At 42.1% G+C, this 21,418-nt stretch overlaps 1 protein-coding gene across 5 annotated transcripts in view; it reads left to right on the forward strand.

Moving 5' to 3' along the window:
- Positions 1 to 21,418, forward strand: part of Ndrg3 (NDRG family member 3) — a 70,059-nt gene that overhangs the window by 16,335 nt on the left and 32,306 nt on the right. For 2 of the 5 annotated variants that reach the window (XM_005384731.2, XM_005384732.2), the window contains exons 2-3: positions 937 to 1,038; positions 12,172 to 12,207. In XM_005384731.2, the coding sequence (XP_005384788.1) occupies positions 982 to 1,038; positions 12,172 to 12,207 (93 nt within the window). In that variant the 5' untranslated portion in view covers positions 937 to 981. Of the gene's footprint in view, positions 1 to 936; positions 1,039 to 12,171; positions 12,208 to 19,253; positions 19,457 to 21,418 lie in introns of those variants that run through there. The other 3 variants (XM_013514021.1, XM_005384733.2, XM_013514022.1) reach the window with 2 other exon arrangements.

A 21,418-nucleotide genomic window follows, 5' to 3' on the forward strand; every position in this document is an offset into this window, starting at 1 on the left:
CGGGGCTGGGGATTTAGCTCAGCGGCAAAAGCGCCTGCCTGGCAAGCGCAAGGTCGTGAGTTCGGTTCCCGGTACCGGAGAAAAACCAAAAAAAAATAAATAAATAAAATAAAACTCAGGCTGTCCTTAAACTCACTATGTAGTTGAGGGTGGCCTTGACCTCACAGTGACCCTCCTGTCTCAGCCTCCCACGTGCTGGGATTATAGGTGTGCTCCAAACTGGTGATTTCAGAAGCTAGTTCTGAGTGTTCCTTACTAAGCATCTTCAGTAATTAAAATATACACAGTCCTTGAGGGCAAAGACTATAGTGTTGATTTTTTGTGGTTTCATAAAGATATGACCACAAACTTGGTGGGCTAAAATGAAACATGTTTATCATCTCTGTGGGCCAGGAGTCTGGTATAGGTTGTCTGGATCCTCTGCACGGCTGCGGTCCCGGTGTCATTCAGGGCTCGCTCATCTTGGCTCACCAGGAGGGATCTGGTTCTGTGGTAATTTGGTTGTTGACAGCATTAGGTTCCTTGCAGATCAGTGGACTGAAGGTCTCCGTTTTTCTGTCTTTCAGCAGGAGGCTGCCCTTAGTTCCCTGCCACATAGCCCTCTCATAGCGTGTCAGCTTGCTTCTTCAAAGCCAGGACAGAGTGTCTCTCAGTAAGACAGATTTTAAAATATTAGATCACGTCGCCGTGCAGGTACTCACGTTAAAAGCAAGCCACAGGTCCCACTCAGACTCCGTGGGAGCATTGTGTAAGGTGTGAATACGAGGAGGCAGGAATCGGGGCGGCTGTAGAGTCTGCGTGCCTTCGCTTTGTGTCTTAACTCATTGAGCAGTGCATGATGTGAGCATGGTAAGTTCTGATATTTAAATGAATGGGTGTAGTGTGACTATTGTATGCTTCTAACTCCTAGCCGTAAGCCTTTTTCTTTTCTTTCAGAGTCACTGATTTGCCCTTGAGACAACTGTGCTCTCATCTGTACTCATGGATGAACTTCAGGATGTTCAGCTCACAGAGATCAAACCACTTCTAAATGATAAGGTAAAGACTGCTCTTTTTACTGAGATGCATGTAAGTCTTTTCTTCTGCTATAGTTCATTTTCTATATAAACTGAATAGTAACTAACCCAAAACATTTAGCTTGATTATCAGTGGAAGGAATACTTTTAAAAGCACATTTCTTGCTGAGCGTGGTGGTGCATGCCTGTAATCCTAGCACTCGGGAGGCTGAGGCAGGAGGAGACCAGCCTGGGCTACAAAATGAGCTCAAGGCCAGCCTGAACTGCACAGCGAGACCTGTCTCAGCGCCCCCGCCCCACCAAAAAAATCCATTTCTTAACCCATCCCTCTTTTTTGTTTGTTTGTTCCCTTTTGGTTCCATAGGTCAAATTTAGTCAAGTTATCTTTGAGACTTACCTATTTTGCTGATAGATAAGTTAAAGAAGAAAATAACATGGCAAAGTTAAGTAGAAAGTGTGATGGTGGCCTTTGCCTTAGAATGTAGGTGCCTTTCAGTTTCCATAAGGAAAATTTCACATGCAAGACTAGTGATGCACAGAGGCTGAAACTCCCTGAAGTTCTTAGATTTTGTGATCCCATTTCTCTCCACATCACATTTTTCATCAGGATGTCGGGATCTCAGCGATATATTTCATTTTTATGTTAGTATTAGAGAATTCCAAGAAGAGTAGCAGTAGTTGACAGCCCCCAGGACTCGGCACGTAGAATGGTGTGACACGAGGTATCAGTAAGTTAGACAAGCTGATCTCTTGTCCTTCTCTGCTCAGTAAATGTGTTGGGAATTCCTGCTTTCACCCCATTCTTTTGGCTTTATCATTTCCCCCTATTAAACTATTGTAGCTTGTTGCGAATGAGTACACAGCATTCAGGAAAACATTGATGGATAAGATGGTCGGGGGCTGGAGGCACCAGAAGAGTGCTGCATATTATCTTTTTCTGCTCAAACAGGCTTTTCACAACTTCTAGGACTGCTGACTTACATGTATTTACTAATTTGTTGTTGAATCTTGCCAGCCCAATTTTTACCGCTGTTAGCTCGTCATCGCTGTTCCTACCTTTTCCTGTATCTTTCAGCAAACTTCCTGCTCCTTTGGCAAGCCGCACACTTTTTATTGTGTGATTTTTCTTATGTTTCCAGAAAACTTCCTCTTTGAGGTATCATCTTTTTGTGTAGGTGAAGGGCTGTTCCCAAAACAGTGTGCCGTGAGGAGGAGGAACGACGTAAAATCTGCATCTGGAAACCTGGTGTGTAGCTACAGGGATGAGTATTTACAAGGCAGGTAATTTCCAGTGAGAAGTCAAAGTTGAGAACCAGAGACCACGGAGGCTGTGTGTGTCTCCGCCCTGCCCCCTTACATTCTGATTTAGTTTATCTGGAGTGGGACCCAGGAGTCTGTATTTTTAAACAGTTCCTCAGCTGATTCTGATCAGGCTTAGGGTAGATTACTACCTTCCTGAAGCTAAACTGCCTAGTCTCACCTGCCTTGTAAATTAACTGATGCCTAACTAAATTAGTCTGGGGTGTGGTTGAGCCTTTTTTTTAACCCAGTACTAGAGATTGAACTCAGGGTCCAAGTGCTCCACCACTGACCTAAACCCCCAGCCCTTTTTTTTTTTGAGACAAGGTCTTGCTAAGTATTCTCAGGCTCACCTTGAACAATTTATCCTCCTGCCTCAGCCTCCTAAGTATCTCCAGTTATAGGCGTGCCACCATGCCTATATTGGTTGAGCTTTTAAAAAAGAAAAAACTCTCTAGAGTGAGAAGTGGATCTAAAGTGATTCCGATTAGCCAGTATTGGAAATGCATAACCTGGTAGATTTCAGATATTTGAGGAGTGGGGCATAAATAAGGGAACAGTCCTTCTCTGACCCTGGACGTCCACAGAATGCCCGAGGAGGTACCTAAATGAAAGAGTTGGAAGAGTTAGTTGCCTAGAAGAACCAAATTAATGTTTGAGCCTCCTCTCTGAGATGCTTGGACTGTGTCTTGTGTGTACCTGAATATTATGGATTAAGTTGCGCCCTCCCCATTTATGTGTCAAAGCCCTCTCCCCTACAGTGAGACTTGGTGGAGATAGGGCCTTTGTAGAAGTGATAAAGTTAAATAAGTTCATAAAGGCGGAGCCTAATGTGGCAGCCTTGGTGGCCTCTCCCTACTGCCATTGGAGAACCCAGTGGGAAGGGAGCTGTTTGCAAGCCAGGAAGAGCACTATCAAACCCTGCTAGAATCTTGATGTTGAACTTTCCAGCTTTCGGGATGATGGGAAGATACATTTCTGTGTTTCTAAGGCCCTCCGGGGTTTCACATTTTGTTACTGCAGCTCAGTTAGACGGATACCAAGCCATGTCTCATTTCCTGTCAGCTCCTTTCTGATAGCTGTGCTGGACCACCAACGTCGCACACTGCGTCTTGCTCCTCTGTCTCCCTGAGGCATGCTCCTTTTCCAGAACTTCTGGGCTCCAGTTAAACGAGTAGACAGGATGGTGGAATTCCCACACAAAGAATCACACGTCATTAGCCCTCCGCCCTCCTCAGTTTGTGAATGCTACTGTCATTGCCAAGCTTTGCGTTTGTTGTAACATGTATAATAAGGAAAATGGCTCTCATCTGTTATTTCATTTGATTCTACCTACAGCTTAATGAGGTAGGGGGCAAAGGTAAATTTATGTTGTATTGCTGATGAGTAAACTAAGAAAGGGAAGTAGCTTTCTCAGATTGAATATCAAAGAGTGCTTGCTGTATGGTAGGATTTCTTAGTCTGTTGATGTTTGATGTTCTAGGTCACATTTTTTTTTTTTTTCTTTTGAGATATGTAACCCAGACTGGCCTTGAACTTGTAGTGATCCTCCTGCCTCAGCCTCCCGAGTGCTGGGATTACAAATATGTGCCACCATCATTTTTATGGAACACTGTTCCCATGCACTGTAGGGTGTTTTATAGCATCCTGGGCTTTCTACCCACTAGGTACCAGTAGCACCCCCAGTGGTGGCTACTAATACGTCTCCAGATGTTGTGAACTGTCCCCTGGGAGGGCAAGGCTGCCATGGAGGGGAACCATTGACAGAAAAGCCTCCAGATTTAAATAGGAGTAGACACCGAAGTGTTTGGTGGTGATTTTTGTTTTCTTTCTTTTTATGCCTGTTCAGCTACTATCATTTATTACCTTTTATGTGCCATACGTCTTACATACGTTCTTTCTTAATTCTCAGAGTATCCCTTTAAAGTAGATAGTATCTGTCTTCACTTGGCAGGTGAAAAACCTTACTGAAAGGCCGACTGCCCCTGTCAATAAGAGGCAGAGGTGGGACTGAAACCCAAACATTTTCTGCTCCTAAAACCTGAGACTTTCCCACGGTGCTGCCCCTGGCAATGCTTTGGCATCACTTCTCTGGCGTGGCTTGTCTCTTTAAGGAGGAGCCTGGAGATGATTATTTCTTCCCACCTTTCTGTCCATTATCCCCATAAATACATTCTTAGCCAGAGACACTGCTGTACCCTTGCAGCCTTTGCAGATCTACAGATCTAGAGCCAAATTATTGCAGAGAAATTTGTCCTGAGATGACTAAGGAAGCATTCTTAATATAGCTTTAAGTGAGATCTATGTTAACTTGTCTCTTGTCATTTGTTGGTATTTTTCCCATTTTATTTTAGTATGCCTATAATTTTGTCTACAGCTCAGAATTGTCAAGAAGTGGGTGATTTTGCCTTCTTATTTTGGCTCCAATGATGAAAAGAAGCCACCAGCAGTATTTGTTTGGAGGCAGAAATTGCACAGATGTATAAATGAATTGTTTAAAATAACATTGAACCATTTTTGAAGTAGGTTTAACCATTCTTGGAGGTCTCTAACCTCTTAAAGTACTGAAAGCATTTTTAAGATGAGGCTCCATTTTACCATGAGGCTCACAAAGGTTATATCCAGAGCTAGAGTCTAATAGGTGGTAAAGCCAGGACTAGAACTGACATCTTTTTTTTGTCTTTTTGAGACAGGGTCTCGCTATGCAGTTCAGGCTGGCCTTGAGCTCACTCTGTAGCCCAGGCTGGTTTTGAACTCCCAACAGTCCTCCTGCCTCAGCCTCCCGAGCTCTGAGTTTTCAGGCATGCACCATCACACCCAGCTAGAACCTACATCTTTAGACTTTGTTCTCTTTCAGGGGGTTCAGGGGACTTTGTTCTTTTTCCTAGGGGTGCTCCCTCCATCTGTTATCTCTTACTGTTGGTTGTTCCAGCCTCCTCACTCACCAGATTGAGGAGCAAGAGAGCTGACCGTGCCTCAGTCTTTTCCCTCCCTTACTCTATCACTATTTAGGTCCAACCAAATCTGATGAAAGCCAAAGCCAGGTGTGAAGAAACAAGTAGGCCACAGGGGCTGCTGAAACAATGAAGGAAAAGCAGGAAGGGGAATAAATACCTAGTGGGGAGATTGGAAACAAGTTACTTTGTTTTGGTTGTTATAGTAAAAAGTGAGGGACACCCTCGAGCGATGGAAGGCTCCCCTGACTGCTAATGACTGGACGTGACAGCAGGGGAAGGGAAGAGGAGCTTAGCATTGTGTGAGGGAGAACCTGGGATCAACCTCTCTAGTAATCTGCAGGACAGCAGAGACAGAAGGGTTTGTGCCAAGGTCACTTAAAAAAAAAAACACGAAGAGGCTAAAGAGCTGAGCTCCGGGGTAGAACACCTGCCTGAGGGCTTGCAGGAGGCCCTGCGTTCAGTCCCCAGAACCACAGCACCAAAGCAGTATTTGTAATTAAAAACAGATGTATTGACATTTTCATCAGAGAATATTTGTGAAATTTTATGTATGGTGTGCACTGTAATAGGGTGAGTTTCCTTCAGTGTGCTGAGAGGTGAATGTCATGTCTGTTGTCAGAATGACCTAAATGGGATTGAGGCGGGAAGTGTGTTACCAAGCACTTAGGGTTTTAGTCTATGTACTGCCAGAGCGAGTACGGCCAAGCAGATAGGGCTACCGCGGTGACAGACCAGATGACTCTTACCCTGTCACAGAAGCAAGAGGGGTAAGAAGCACCCACCATTCAGCAGGATACTCAGGGAATTTTTAATGCAGGGGTTAATGACTTCTAACAAAGGTCTAATACTGTATTAGTGTACCATTGATTTTAGAGTTGAAATTGTACCTTTTCAGCAGCCTGTAGGTGATTATCTGACTGTAGATACTTTTATACAGATATTTAACCTCTTTATAAAATTCTTTAGGAAGTCTGTTTCTGGGATTTTTGTTTTTTGGGGATTTTGTTTTGTTTTTTCCTTTTCCTATTTTTCTTTTTTGGGACAAAAAACCCCCATATAGCCCAGGCTGGCCTTGAAATCATGATCGTCCTGCCTCAGCCTTCTGAATGTTAGGATTACAGGCATGTATCACCATGCCTGGCTTGGAAATCTGTTTCTTTGTTTTGTTTTGATTTTTGTTTTGTTTTGAGACAGGGTCTCGCTATGTAGTGCAGGCTGGCCTTGAACTCACTATGCAGCCCAGGCTGGCCTGGAATTCATGGCAATCCTTCTGAAGAAGTATCATCTTTACATTATGTCTGTTGCTTCCATCTTTTTTCAGACCCTGTCTGAAAAAAAGTTTTCACTCTTATTGCTGAATATTAGCTTGAACATAATTCTCCTTTAAAATGGTTTACTGGGCTGGGTGTGGTGGTGCATGCCTGTAATCCCAGCACTCGGGAGCCTGAGGCAGAAGGATCTTTGCCAGTTCGAGACCTGCCTGGGCTACAAAGTGAGCTCAAGGTCAGCATGAACAACACTGCAAGTCCCTGTCTCAATAAGGCAAAAAAGCAAAAAAAAAAAAAAAAAAAAAAAAGATTTACCGATGATTGTAAGACATTGATTTATTCATTTATATTAATTGATAACAATCTTTATTATTAAAGATCAACTGAAGCTGAGCCCAGTGGTACATACCTGTAATCCCAGCTCCTTGGAGTCTGGGGCAGGAGGATTGTAACTTCAAGGCCAGCCTAGACAATTTCGTGATACTCTTTTCTCAAAATAAAAATTTAACTGGGTGTGGTGGGGCACCTGTAATCCCAGCACTCAGGAGGCTGAGGTAGGAGAATTGCTATGAGTTTGAGGCCAACCTGGGCTACGCAGTGAGTTCAAGGCCAGTCTGAACTGCATGGTGAGACCCTGTCTCAAAAAAAAAAAAATCAGCTAATTTCTAAAATCTTTACTGTTGTAATAACTTGTTTTTCCCACTTTAGTTCCTTTCCTCTTTGGTGCTGAGTGTCTTACTCAGCTCTAACGTCCCCCTTGTGCAGTATTCATAGCCTTCCCAAAATGATACTGTTCCATTCGCTTAGCGTCAGACCAGAAATAGAGTGGTGAGTCAGACACTGACCCCTACTGTGAATTCACAGAACAGGTCGATTCTCTTCATATTTTTTGCCATGGTCAGCTGGTCCTGAGGTCTTAAGTATCCTCTTCTTTACATTATGTCTGTTGCTTCCATCTTTCAAACCTGTGTATGCCTATTGACTTGACCCCTTTCTCCCTAGCAATTACTTGTTCCTCCCTGTCATCCTTTTGTGTTCTACATACCTTTCTTCATTGGTTTGTGATTTTTGAAGCTTTCTGGGCTTGTGATTTCTCCCCTCCCCAACAGCTGAACCCAGGGTATCTACAAAAGGGAAAGAAGAAGAAAGCATCCGCGGTTTGTAATTTCTGGTTTTAGTATAGAGGGGAACAATGTACTTTGAACATCACAGACAAACAAGCGTCAAGGGCAGGGGCCATAGGACACTTCCTGAAGTGCACCCAGAGAATAGTAGTGAATTTTGGTAAAGAACTGAGAACACAGCCTTGGTAACTACAGTTAAGTCAGGCTAAAATAACCATCTCCTTTCAGAGAGGAGTGTGTGGATGCCAAGCACTGCAAACAGACCTGCTTGTGTGCTTTTCCCACGTTGATCACTTAAAAGCATTTTCCAAGAGGGCCTGGCATCTCTTTAAAAAAAAAAGGAGCCAAGAAAACAAGTGTTTTATTGTCGTCATCGTTCCCCCCTCCCCCACTTATCCGTGCCTTTTACCTGGGAGTCTGCCTGGGCACGTGGGATTGAGGTCATGCAGCTGCTTTTTGCTAGGTACTGGAGAAGCAAGATAGCTGCCTTGTGAAAGGAACTGCCTATTTCTGGTTTGGCATTTCCCCTTGCACTCATTTCAGAGATTCCTGTCTCAAAAAGTGCCTCATGGCTGTGGTCACGTGATTACGAGGAAGAGGAATTCATGCATAAAGTGACATCTGTTTCCCGAAGAGCTCATCAAAATTGGTGGCTCTGTATTCCATGAGCAAGATTTTAGTTCACATTAGAGTGATTCTTTTTTTAATCTTTCTAAAATAATCTCTAAAGGAACCTCTGGGAATCTATTAGATTGAAGCCCTAATGTGGTCTGTTTCAACATGATTATAAATCATATCTCAAAAAATGAAGTGAATCTCATATTATAGAGTATTAAATTGCAAGCCGGGCATGGTGGCTCATGTTTGTAATCCCAGCACTTGGGAGGCTAAGGCCAGAGGATCTCCAAGAGTTCAAGGCCAACCTGTGCTACATAGTGAGACTTTATCTAAAAAAAAAAAAAACAAATAAAAGTATTAAAATACAGACATTTTTTAATACTGTACCAAACCTTTTTTTTTTCTAACTTTCTAATTGTAGAAGGGAAAATACATGCTTGTTGTAGAAAAATATAAAGAAAACTATAATCACTCAATTTCTTTATACAAGATAACTGCTAGTATTAATATTTTAGTATTTTTCTTCCAGCCTTTTTAATGCATATTTTAATGTAATTGTGATCAAATTATAAAGACCATTTTGTATCCTATTTTTCTCACCTGATAACCATAATATGTTTTGTTTTTTCTTTTTTTTTTTTTTTTTGTACTGGGGATTGAACTTAGAGCCTTTACACAAGCTACATCCCCATCCCCTTTTTATTTTAAGATAGGGGTTCTAAGTCACTAAGTTGCCTGGGCTGAGCTCACATCTGTGATCCTTGTTCCTTAGCCTCCCAAAGTGCTGGGATTACAGGTGTGCGCTGCCATGTCTGACTTACCATATCATAAACTAGAATGCAATAGAGTTTGATTTCAGCCCAAAATCTTAACAAAAATCTCTCAACATTTAATTCTTCTATGTTGGTTTGTTCATTTTATAACTCTGTATCAAGCACCTGATTTATAACAGGCTCTGTGTTATATTTGGAAAAAGGTACAAGTGGAATCAGGAACAGGAAACTCACCTGTGATCCTTTGTATCCTACTCGTACTAATTACCCTAGTCCTCTAATGAGGGGTCCCGCCCTCTGTTTCTCATGGTCTAACTGGAAATTAAACTCAGTCACTTCTCTGAAGAATTTCTTAGACATTTCATGGGGCTAGTGGGAGCCACAGAACATGGTCCTTTTCCCCAACCGCCATCTGCTTAGTGTCTTAGTTTTGTTTCCATGTATTGACTGCAGCAGATTTTTTTGTTTTTGTTTTTTTGAGACAGGGTTTCATTACAGAGTTCAGGCTGGCCTTGAGTTCACTTTGTAGCCCAGGCTGGCCTCAAATGGGCAGCAATCTCCCTGCCTCAGCCTCCCAGGGGGGTGGGATTATAGGTGTGTGCCACCACACCTGGCCCAGAGTTTAGTTTTGTGAGTTCAATTTTTTTTTTTTCTTTTTTGAGGCAGGGTCTTGCTATATATAGTTCAGACTGGCCTCAAACTTGCCACGATCTTCCTGGTTCAGCCTCCTGAAAGCTGTGATTAGAGGTGTGTGCCACCATGCCCTATATAAGTTCAGTTTTGTGTCAAGAATGATACGTTAGCTTGGTGTGGTGGTGCACGCCTGTAATCCCAGCATTTAGGAGGTTGAGGCAGAACATCACCCTAAGGTTGAGACCAGCCTGAATTACATAGCGAGACCCTGTCTCAAAATAACAAAATAAAGCAGTAATAAATAAATAAGTAAATAAATGTTTTTTTAACTGCATTGCCCAATGATATGAGCACTCCAGATGTGGCTCATGCAACAGAAAAACTGGATTTTTAAACTTACATTGTACCCTGGGGACTGATGGCTCATCATACTGAGTGGTCCCGGTCAAGAGATCATGCCAGCTGGTTCTACTAGTTCTCCTGAGGAAGGCTGTTTCTTTGAGCCTTTGTACCTTTAAAACTCTATTTTGTCCTTCCAGTGTTTGGGGAGGGGACGGGGATGAGGAAGAACTGTTATAAGAATTTCTTGAAGGGGAATGGGACTTAGTATTCTCCCAGGGTCAGATACCTAGAGCTTCTCTGTGGGGGAAACTCTTGGGATGTTGCTTATTAGTAGCTCCACACTTTCTGGAAGCCATAGTGGAAAATAATAAATATGTCTTGATAAAAGTTTCTAGAGCAGGGTGTGGTGGTGCACACCTGTAATCCCAGCACTCAGGAGGCTGAGGCAGGAGGATCGTTGCCAGTTCAAGACCAGCCTGGGCTACAAAGACCAGCCTAGGCCAGCCTGAACTGCATAGCAAGACCCTGTCTCAAAACGACAAAAAAATAAAAAGTTTCTAGGAGTATTTCACTTTTGAAGCCTCCCTACTTGTCCAGAGTAGCTATCTGTCATGTCTTTCTCTCTTCCCCCACTTTTCTCCACCTTCAAATAAATTGTCTTCTCTTAATTTAAAAATAAAATGGTTTCTAGTTATGGATATAGTTCAGCAGCACAAGCACCTGCCTGGCAGGTGCAAGGTCCTGAGTTCAATTGCTGGTACAAAAAAATAAAAACAGTTCGAATAATGAGAGGATTTTTTTCAAGGAGGCCCTATACTTGGTGAAAAACCAAGTCAGAAGTTTGCTTTCTTTCTTCTCAAACACATCCATCAGTCATTACCTTTTCTGTATTCTTACGTCATACTTTTGCAGAAATGCCTCTAAGTTATCACCATTGACTTTATTTCTCAGTTAAACATTACTTCATATAATCCCTTTTTTAGGAGCATAGTGAACATTCCTTGGATCTTTTGACTGTTTTTTTTTTTTTTAATTGTAGGTAGTCCTAGGGATTGAACCCAGGGCCTTGGGCGTGCTAGGCAAATGCTTTACCATTTCTACCATTGAGCTACATCCTCAGTCTTTTTTTTTTTTTTTTCCTTCCGGTACCAGGAATCAAACTCACGACCTTGCACTTGCCAGGCAGGTGCTGTGCCGCTGAGCTAAATCCCCAGCCCCTGTCCTCAGTCTTGTGTTCACTTTTCTTTTTCTTTTTTTTTTTGAGACAGGGTCTTACTATGTAGTTCAGGCTGACCTCAAACTCATGGCAGTCCTCCTGCCTCAGTCTCCCAAGTGCTGGGGCTATGTCATGTGTCACTGTGCCTGGCTTTGTGTTCACTTTTAAAATGATGCAGTGATTTGTGGTTTTTGTTTTTGTTTTTTGAGATAAGAGTGCAGTATAGTTCAGGTTGACCTTCAGTTTACTATGTGACCCAGTTGGCCTGGAAGTCGCAGTGATCCTCTTGCCTCAGCCTCTCCAGTACTGGAATTACAGGCATGCGCCACCACTCTCGGCTTTGTTTTTTTATTTCTGTCACCAGTTGTATAGGGTGCAACAGATGTGCCAGTGTGTGGGGCATCTTATTCTGTCCTCCTTTCCCTCCTTCAGCAACACTGCTTTTCTTCTTATTTAGATGTCATGCCTTCTTTTTCTGATCCGTCCACGGCATCGTCTTCTTTCATATCCTTTCTTTAATTCCCAGGTCTCAGCACCCTGGCTTCTGCTCCTCTTTACCCCGTCAGAGTTGGCTTCTCATGCCTTTCCTTCTGGGTGTTGAGGGTGTGCTGAGACTGGTCCACATTGCCCCCTCTTCCCATAAATCCTCACTGCTCTTTGGTAGGGAGGCACAAAGTTACAAGCTTTGTTAAGAAACTAGGTTCCTCCCCTTTATTTTCAAATTAAGCCCACCAAAGCATAATCTCACCTCTGATGATGTAGCCTGTACTAACATGCCAGTAACCCACTCTTCCTCCGAAGCCTGTTGAGAACAATTTTAGTTTAATGGCAATCAAGAGGTTGCACCTGCACCGCTTTCACTGTGAACTGAATTTGGGGAAACCACATGGGGAAACTGACTGTGTTTTCTGCCTTCTGTTGACAGAATGGTACACGAAACTTCCAGGACTTTGACTGTCAGGTAAGGACTGTACAAGCACCAAAGAGGCTCTGTACAGGATCTCTGCAGAGAGATGTGGCGGTGGTCTTATAGAAGCGGATCTCTTACCATAGCTAATCATGACTCCTTAATGCTGTTTTGGTTTATGTAAATTATTTACTATCATGTTCAAAAGTTGCCTGCCGGGTACCTGCTTTATGACTGGAGGTTACTGGGTGGAGCTGTCTTTTTGTGAATAAGATCTCCTTTCCTCGCCAGATGTGGTGTTGCTTCCCTGTGATCTCAGTGCTCTGGGAGGCTCAGGCAGGAGGATCACAAGTTTGAACCTCACCTGGACAACTTATCACGACATCATCTCAAAATAAAAATTTAAGAAGTGGGCCAGGAGCCAGGTGCATTGGCACACACCTTTAATTCCAGCACTCCGGGAGGCTAAAGCAGGAAGATCACAACTTGAAGCCCCACTTGGGCAATTAAACAAGACCCTATCTCAAAAAAATAAATAAATAAATAAAATAAAATGGGCTGGGAATACAGCTCAGTGCAAAGGCCCTGGGTTCAATCCCCAGGGCCCTAACCTGCCTCTCCTCCCCCAATTTCTTTCCTTAAATATTGGAAATTACAATTTGTCACAACTAGCAGGTGAAAGGTTGTCACTTAACTCAGAGAAGGTAGGGGATGGACATTTGGTTTTTTGTTTTGTTTTGTTTTTTGAAACAGGGTTTTGCTATATCATTCAGGCTGGCTTTGAACTCACTGTGTATCCCACGCTGGCCTTGAACTCGAAGCAATCCTCTTGCTTCAACCTCCCGAGTGCTGGACTTACAGGCATGCGGCACCATGCCTGACTGAGGTTGGGCAGTTTGGAGATAAACTTCTCAACAGCAAAAGATTTTTCTTGCCTTTGTGTTTGGAAATATAAAATTCAACCTGGCTCATTAGTATGATATGGTTCTTCCTAGTCTGCTTTTACTGGTAGCTCTATTGCTGGTTTGCAAATCAATAAAATGAACCAGGCATTCTCCATCTAGTTATCTCTTAACTGGCCCTGAAAGAAATGGGAAGAAGGACCCAGGCATGGTGGCACATGCCTGTAATCTTAGCACTCAGGAGATGGAGGCAAGAAGGGTCGCTGTGAGTTTGAGGCCAGCCTGGGACTGCATAGTGAGTTCAAGGTCAGCCCGAACTACAAAGTGAGACCCTATCTCCAAAAAAAAAAGGGAAGAAGGAACGAATATATGGGAACCATATAAACTTAGGCACTTGGCCTTCCCCTTTGAGATAGATGCCATAGCAGTGAGATGAAGTGGACTTGGGACAGGAAGGAAGGGAGAATGCTGGGAACCAAATTCCTCACTTCCAGTGTCCAGCCATCCTGAATACCCACAGGCAAATAGTTATTTTCAAATAATGCATTTTGTTTTAAGTGCAGTAGGATCTCTATAGCATAGCATAAAAAATAATATAGGCAAACCAGTTATAACAGTTTATAAGCATACATTTTCTCTAATCCTTGAAACATTATTACAAGGTAGTTTCTATTATCTTTGTTTTCTAGGTGAAGAAATTAAGAATCGGATTTTATAACATCCCCTTGGGTGGTTGGGATTGAAAAACACCATTCTTCCCGAATCCCTTGCCTGTTCTCTCCCATCGGGACCTGCCTAGGGCTGAGATGTTCTAAGGATTTGGGATCCTCTAAAAGCTAAGGTTCCTGGCAGGGCAGCTGCGGCTCACTGGGGAAGGGACTCCTACTTCCAAACTTGGTTTGAACTTTTTGGTTGTTTATATATACAGTATAACCAGCCTAGTGTCCTAGGGAGTTTGCTGTAGGTGATAGATAGCTCCTTTACTCAAAAATGAGAAGTTATATTATTTTGATAAATAGGGCCTGTAAAGTATGGGTTTATTCCTTTTTTATATAACTTCAGTTATAGTTTGGATCCTATGGTTCTGAACCAACTGAGGTGGATTACTACTGATTTTCTGTATATTTTTCCTAGAAGGAAATCATTTGAGAGAGGATGACAGTAAGATTCAAAGTAAAACATTCCAAAAATGGAATGTATATACTCCTCTCTGAAAGTGTGGATGCATTACTTTTATAAAATTGATATTTTCTCAGAAAAAGAAAATTGGAATATAAAAATTTGCACATTCCTTGCAAAATACATATTTTAGTTTTGTTCTGAGACAGATACAGTGATGGCAAGTGCTTGGCACTGTCACACTGGAATGTACATTATCTTTGGGTTATAAAGAAGAAAAAAACATAGGCTCAACTGGGCACAGTGACAGATACTTCTGATCCCACATTTTTTTTGGTTTTGTTTTTTTTTTTTTTTTTTTTTGGTTTTTCTCCGGTACCGGGAACCAAACTCACGAACTTGCGCTTGCCAGGCAGGCATTTTGCCGCTGAGCTAAATCCCCAGCCCCTGATCCCACATTTGAGAGGCAGAGACTAGAGGATTGTGAGATCAAGGCCAGCCTGGACAATTTGGCAAGTCCCTGTTTCAGAAAAACCAAAAAAATGTAGACCCTTTTTTTTTCTTCCTGCCAGCACTGAGGAATTCCCTTCTATCTCCTTTCTAGTCCATCTTCTTATTAATGGTTTATGATGTCCTAGAGACCAGGGAGAGTTCAGTCAGAGTCTAGCATTAGGCTGACAGGAGCCTCAGAGGTAAGAACTGTAACGTGAGAAATCCAGAGTTGTCCAGTCTGCCTGACCACCCAGACATCCCTGGGCACTCTTAGGAGACAAAGTGAATACTTACAAAGCTAGAATTATCACTAAGTGGAAAGATACCCCTTGGCCTTGCTGTCATCCACCAGCACAGCTGTGTCAAGGAGGCGAACTGAGGCCTCTAATCAGGGCTTCCTTTGGGTCTCTGTCTTGCCTCGGGAAAATCCTTACAGATTCTTTGATGACAGCCCCAGGAGGTTAATACACTGTCATCAGCCAAGCTCACAACTTGAATCTAAAGTTTTACCTTTGTTTTCTTCACTAATCAAATACATGATTTTTTTTCAATAATGAAAATATAATTAAAAGAGCACCATTTTGATTTTTTTTGATTGTCCTAAGTGGCATCATTGCTGAATAGCTCCCCTGAAGCGAACAGCAGTTGCAACAGTGATACAGGAGGAGTGAGGGAAGGGAAATAATTCCAGGTGGCGGAGAGAAGAGCCTAGTGCCGAATGAAGCAGTGGCCAACAGACTTCTGACTTCTGTCCATTTATCTCTGTCAGGGCTACTCCTCTCCTTGTGAGACTGCTTAGAAGTTTGGAATTAGAACTGGGACAGGTGCCACAGCTTGTCTCTAATTATGATATATTGCTATTAGAAATAACAACTTGGACCGGGGGACATAGCTCAGTAGTAGAGCACTTGACCTTCATGTACAAGACTCTGGGTTTAATCCCTGCTACCAAACAAATAACAAATCAATATAACGCTGTTTTGTGACTAATCAAAAACAAAGTCAGAAAAGCATAAAAATAAAGGTCCCCTATAACCTTGCTACCTGAGGATGAACATTTTTATTTCCAATTTTTACTTTCTCATTCTGGTTATCAAGAGTGTACTCATAGCTGAATGTTTGGTAAGCATAGAGAATGACAAAGTAACTACAGAAAATTCATAGTTCTATAACCCAGAGTCAACCATGTTAGTGTTGGTACATATATATAGTTTTAAGTTTTTTATTAAAGCTGAGCATGGTGGTGCACACCTGTAATACCAGCACTTGGGAGGCTGAGGCAGGAGGATCGCTTCAAGTTTGAGGCCATCCTGGGCTACATAGTGAGTTCAAAGCCAGCCTGAACTGCATAGTGAAACTCTGTCTCAAAAAGACAAAAAATTAAAATAAAATAAAATTTTTATTAAAATGCATTGTTTTATTTATATAGCTGTTTTATGAGATGTATATTTTGTGTTCCCTTTTCTGATTTAATATTAGAACACAGTCTTATTTCCATGTCATTTAAAAACATATAAAAATAATATTTAATGAATGCCTATTATTTCATCACATAGCCATACCATGACTAACCTGTACCATTATTTTGAAATTTTTCTATTTTTCTTTTCTCCCCATCTCACTGGGGATTGAGCCCAGGGCCTTCACACTGAGCTACATTCCCAGCCTTTTTTTAAGTTTGATTTGGTTTGATACAGGATCTTGCTAAGTTATCTAGATTGGAGTCTTAACTTGCAGTCCTCCTGCTTCAGCCTCCTAGAGTTCTGGGATTGCAGTCATGTGCCACCACATGTGGTTGGGAAATTAGATTTCTTATTATTATACATTCAATTCACTGAACATTTTGGTGCATAAGTTTTATCTACTCTTTGTATTTTTTCCTTAGATGGTCGTTGGAAGAATCATAGGAAGAATCATATTTAAGGCTTTTGATTTATCTTGTCAAGTTATCTTCCATTTCCACCCAAATATTATACTGTATTTTAAAAGCTGCTGTCTGACAGGATATATCATTCCCCTAGAAGGGCCCAATAATGAATGATGTTCTTGGTCCTGGAATAATCCAGGCATGGCCAAAGGCTGAATAATTCCTGCTGGCTGTTCAGTTGCAGTTGCTCTTTAGAGGATGGATTTGTAGATCCCAAATGTGAGGGCTGGTCTTTCATACCACATTTCAAACGTATGCTGCTTCAGCGGGATTTAAGCAGCCTTAAACCCTTATAGGTCACTTTGTGAATGGGCGTTTTTAGAAAGTAAGAGTAAAGTAAAATGGATATCCTGAAAGTTCCTCCATCAGGGAAGAGATGTTTGGGAGAGAGCTAGGGTCCAACCAGTCACCTGCTTCAGTGTTAGGGAGCCTGAATTAGTCTCGGGCTCTCCTCTGACCTTCAAGGCTGGCAAAAATATGGCCCCAGGCTGCCCTTGAGCCTCATAACCCATAGCTCCTCCCTACGTGGCTCCTTCCCCCAGAACTGAAATTAGTGGCCTCCCGATTCTGCTTTGTGCTTTTTATTTCTCATTGATGACCTTTGTTCACAGTTTTTCCCCTCGGGATCCTTTCTCCCCTTTTTCTGAAACAGAATCGAAAATCTCACTGTATAGTTCATGCAGGCCTTGCACTTAACGATCCTCCTACCATGACCTACAGAATTCTGGGATTATAGGTGTGCAAGGCCATGCCAGGCTTTTGTTTTCCCTCTTTCTCTTTCTTCCTGTTCCTCCTCCTTCCTTCGCCTCCTTTGTGTATGTGTGGGGGTAATTTTATTAAGTTCTAAGAATACAAGAGACTTTGTTCTCAGTTGGAAAAAAAAAAAAGAACCTTACATCAGAAGTTTTCCTTATTTTTCACCATCCCTAACCTCTGTTCCCTTTTTCCCTCTAACACATTTGCAATCGGCTCTGTCATATCCCATTACTAATGGCTGCCCACTACCCAAAAGTCACAGCTTAGCAGCCTCGGTGTAAGAAGTCTTTGCCTTAGCTCTCGGGGGAAGGGGAGGCCCAAGGGAGGACTCACTGGCTTAGCAGAGCTTGCTTGTGTGTGGGGGGGTCACATGCACACCACTGGACCGCTCACTGGCCTGAGTGTGTTCTGAGTTGAATAATCACTCACTCTTTTTCTTCCTTACTGTTAACTGAGGCTATGTGAAGAAGGTACTGGAGTTGGTTTTAAATGAGGAAAAGACAGATTTTAAGTTAACATACTGAAAAAAGAGTTTTCAAGTGAAGAGTGTGATTTCTAAGAAGGCTGGAGCTGTGGGTGGTGAAAAGTGAAAGCAGATGAAAGTGTTGTTTGAAGTAGGCCTCAAGATGTAAGCGGTAAGGGCAGAGAAAGCTGAGACTAGATTCAGGGAAAGTATTACAGAACTTAAAAAGAGAAGTGTGATCTTCTGATAGGCAGAACGCTGAATAATTAATGCATTCTTGTACTATGAGATTAAATGAGGTTATGCAAATGAACTTTTGCTTGTAGACTGGGCAAAGTATTATTATTATTGATATATCAAAAATTTCTGCACATTGGCCTAGGTATGTAGCTCATTGCTTAGCTAACATGCATAAGGTCTTGGGTTTGATCTCCAAAACTAAAAAAAAAAAAAAAGGAGATTCTTATATAATATTGAAAAGTAGTGCTAGACGTGGTGGTGCACACTTGTAAATCCCAGCACTTGAGTGGCTGCATCAGGAGGATCACTTCAGGTTGAGGCCAGCCTGGGCTGCATAGTGAACTCAAGGCCAGCCTGGATTACACAGCAAGACCTCGTCAAAAAAAATAAAAATTTAAAAAAAAAAAAAAAAAAATATATATATATATATATATACACACACACACACACAAACATATATGTATAATGAAAACTATACCCTAGATTCATACTATAGCCTGCCTGTTATTTGAAACAATAAAATTTCATATTAGTAAAATTTTGTATATTTCCTAGAGTCTGTTATTTTACAAATTTACCTAAATTATTTCAGACTGGCTAGTGAAGGGAAGAAGTAGCAGTAGCCACAAAATGATAATTTAACAGAATTTAGAGATATGTGACAAATCAGAATGTGTTGTGCTGATAACTGCACATTTAGCCAAAGGGGAGAGGACCCAAGAAAAAAGTAAAACCTGCTTCGTAACAAATAATTACAGTATTCTGAACTTTTTTTCCTGCATTGCTGGGGATTGACCACTGGGTCTTGTACTGGCCCAAATCCTTTGTATTTTTGTTTTTAAGACAGGGTCTAGCTATGTAGCCCCGGCTGGCCCTGAAGTCACAGTGGTCAGCCTTCTTCCACCTCCTAAGTCCTGGGATTACAGGCCTGTGCCACCATGCCCACGAAACTCTTCAAAATTCTTTAAAAACTCTGATTAAAACTACATCTTTCACTGAGAGGAGGAGGCAGTTCAGGATAGAGCAGTGTGTCAGGGACCTGTATGATTTCAGGTTTTTTTTTTTTTAATAAGCTTGGAGAAAAAAGGAATCATATTCACAAAATACATAGCCTTGGAGATGGTCCCCAGAGCCGGTGAGGTACCACACTGGGCTGTGCCTTCCGAGCAGGCATTCTCATTGTGGAGTCACCCTCCGGAATGTTGGGGTAGGAATGCTGAGCGGAGGAGGAGCCTGTAAGACAGATGGTAGCTGACCAAAGCAGGAAGATGGCAGCAGCTCGCTCACTCCCTGCAGGGGCCTGAGCGCTGAGCTGGCCAGGGTTTCTCACCTCATCTTCAGAGGGAGTTTGGTTCACGCTGTTCATATACATATTTATGAAGGATGTATACACCAGCCCTTGGGGTGAGTCCTCCTCGCTTCTTTTATTCTGCTCAGAACAGGTACACCTATGCACTTTGAAAATGAGGGGGAACTTTCGGAGACACTGACAACCAGGCAGGGTTTCAGAGGTAATAAGTGGGGCGCCTAAGGCTCTTGGCCCTTCGATCTTTCTTTGTTATGTGATGGAAGGCGCATTATGTGGAGAAGGAGAATGAGATCTCTCTTAAAGGTTGAGACTTTTGTACGGATCCAATTTTAACTCTGATTTCATCCAGGTTATTGATGATGACAGAATAATTACTTTTCCCTGTTCCCTCATCTACCTTTTGTTTTCTTTTTTCTTCTTTTTTCCTTGTGATATTGAGGGTTGAACCCTGGGTTTTCATACTGAGCTACATCCCCAGGCACGCCCCCACCACACTTTCAGTTTTTATTTATTTACTTACTTTAAATTCTGAAACAGAGTTTTAGCAAGTGTTGCCCAAGCTGGGCTCAAACTAGTGATCCTTCTGCCTTAGCCTCCCAGAGTGCTGGGATTTCTTATCTACTTTTGAAGTTTCTCTTTTACCCCGTCTATCCTATCTCCCTTTGTATTCATCATCTTCCTCTGTACCTTCCTCGATAGCCCACTATCCTCTCCCACCTTCTCTCTCTCTCTCTCTCTCTCTCTCTCTCTCTCTCTCTCTCTCTCTCAATCTCACACACACACACTCACACACACTCACACACACTCACACACACTCACACACTGTCCCTGCAGGGGCCTGAGCTTTGAGCCAGCCAGGGTTGTGAGCCGGCATGTATGTGTGCATATACAGTCTGTAGTATTGCCTTCAAAAATATCTATGTGATAATCACATACACAGCCTTGTGCAGATTGTTCTTATTCAACGTTGTATGTTCAAGCTTTTCTGTGTTAGTGTTTATACTCCTAGAATTTTCTCATTTTTATCTGTATTGTCTGAATAAATCATTTATATCAGTTTCCCTATTGATTAATATGTGGGCAGCTTTTCAGCTTTTCTTAATATAAGCAAGGTTGCAATATATACATCTCTATCCATGTCTTTCTCTGTGTGTGTGTGTGTGTGTGTGTGTGTGTGTGTGCTTGAGTGACCATATCTGAGAAAGTCTTTAGATTATACCTAAAGGCAAAATTGCTGTAGGGTAGGATTTTTTTTTTTTTTTTAAGTTTTTTTGAGGGAAGATCTTTTTTGTTGTTGTTTTTTTTCTGGTACTGGGAATCAAACTCATGACCTTGCACTTGCCAGGCAGGCACTGTGCCACTGAGCTAAATCCCCAGCCCCTTGAGGGAAGATCTTGCTATGTAGTCTAGGCTGGTCTTGAGCTCATTAGGGGCCCAGCCTGTTAGGCCCAAACTAGATCCAAACTAGATCTTCCTGCCTCAGTCTCCTGAGTGCTGAGATTATAATCATGCACCACCACCCCTGGGTTTTTTTTTTTCCCCCACTAATGCTGGGGTTTAAACTCAGGGCCCCTTGAACATACTAGACAAATGCTGTATCACTGAGCTACACCCCCAGCCTGATAAGCTCTCATTAACTTCACTAGAAATTATCAAATTGTTCGCCCTGGTAGTTGTTCCAGTTTACGTACCTACCAATGCTATGTGTGAATTCTTACTTTTCTGTGTTCCGATGTGTGTGAAATAGCATCTCATTGAATTTAATTTGTACTTTCTCTGTTGTTTACTGAACTTTATATCTTAGTTTTTTTATTATAGTACTATTTTTTCATAATACTTACCACAAGCAATTATTATGGGTTGTTTGTTCATTTTCTACCTCCTTGTCCAGAGCATAACTCTGTGTAAAAACAGAAATCACCTCTCTCTGGTTTGCTGTTTTACACTCAGAGCTTAGTCCAGGGTCTAGCCTATAGTAGGGATTCAGTGAACGGAAATTTATTGAATGAACATGGTGGGAAGGGATTCCCGAAGTAAGTCTGGTATTATTATAGGGC

Source organism: Chinchilla lanigera, unplaced genomic scaffold (genome assembly GCF_000276665.1).
Source record: "Chinchilla lanigera isolate Chin_1 unplaced genomic scaffold, ChiLan1.0 scaffold00021, whole genome shotgun sequence".
Classification (NCBI taxonomy): Eukaryota; Metazoa; Chordata; class Mammalia; order Rodentia; family Chinchillidae; genus Chinchilla; species Chinchilla lanigera.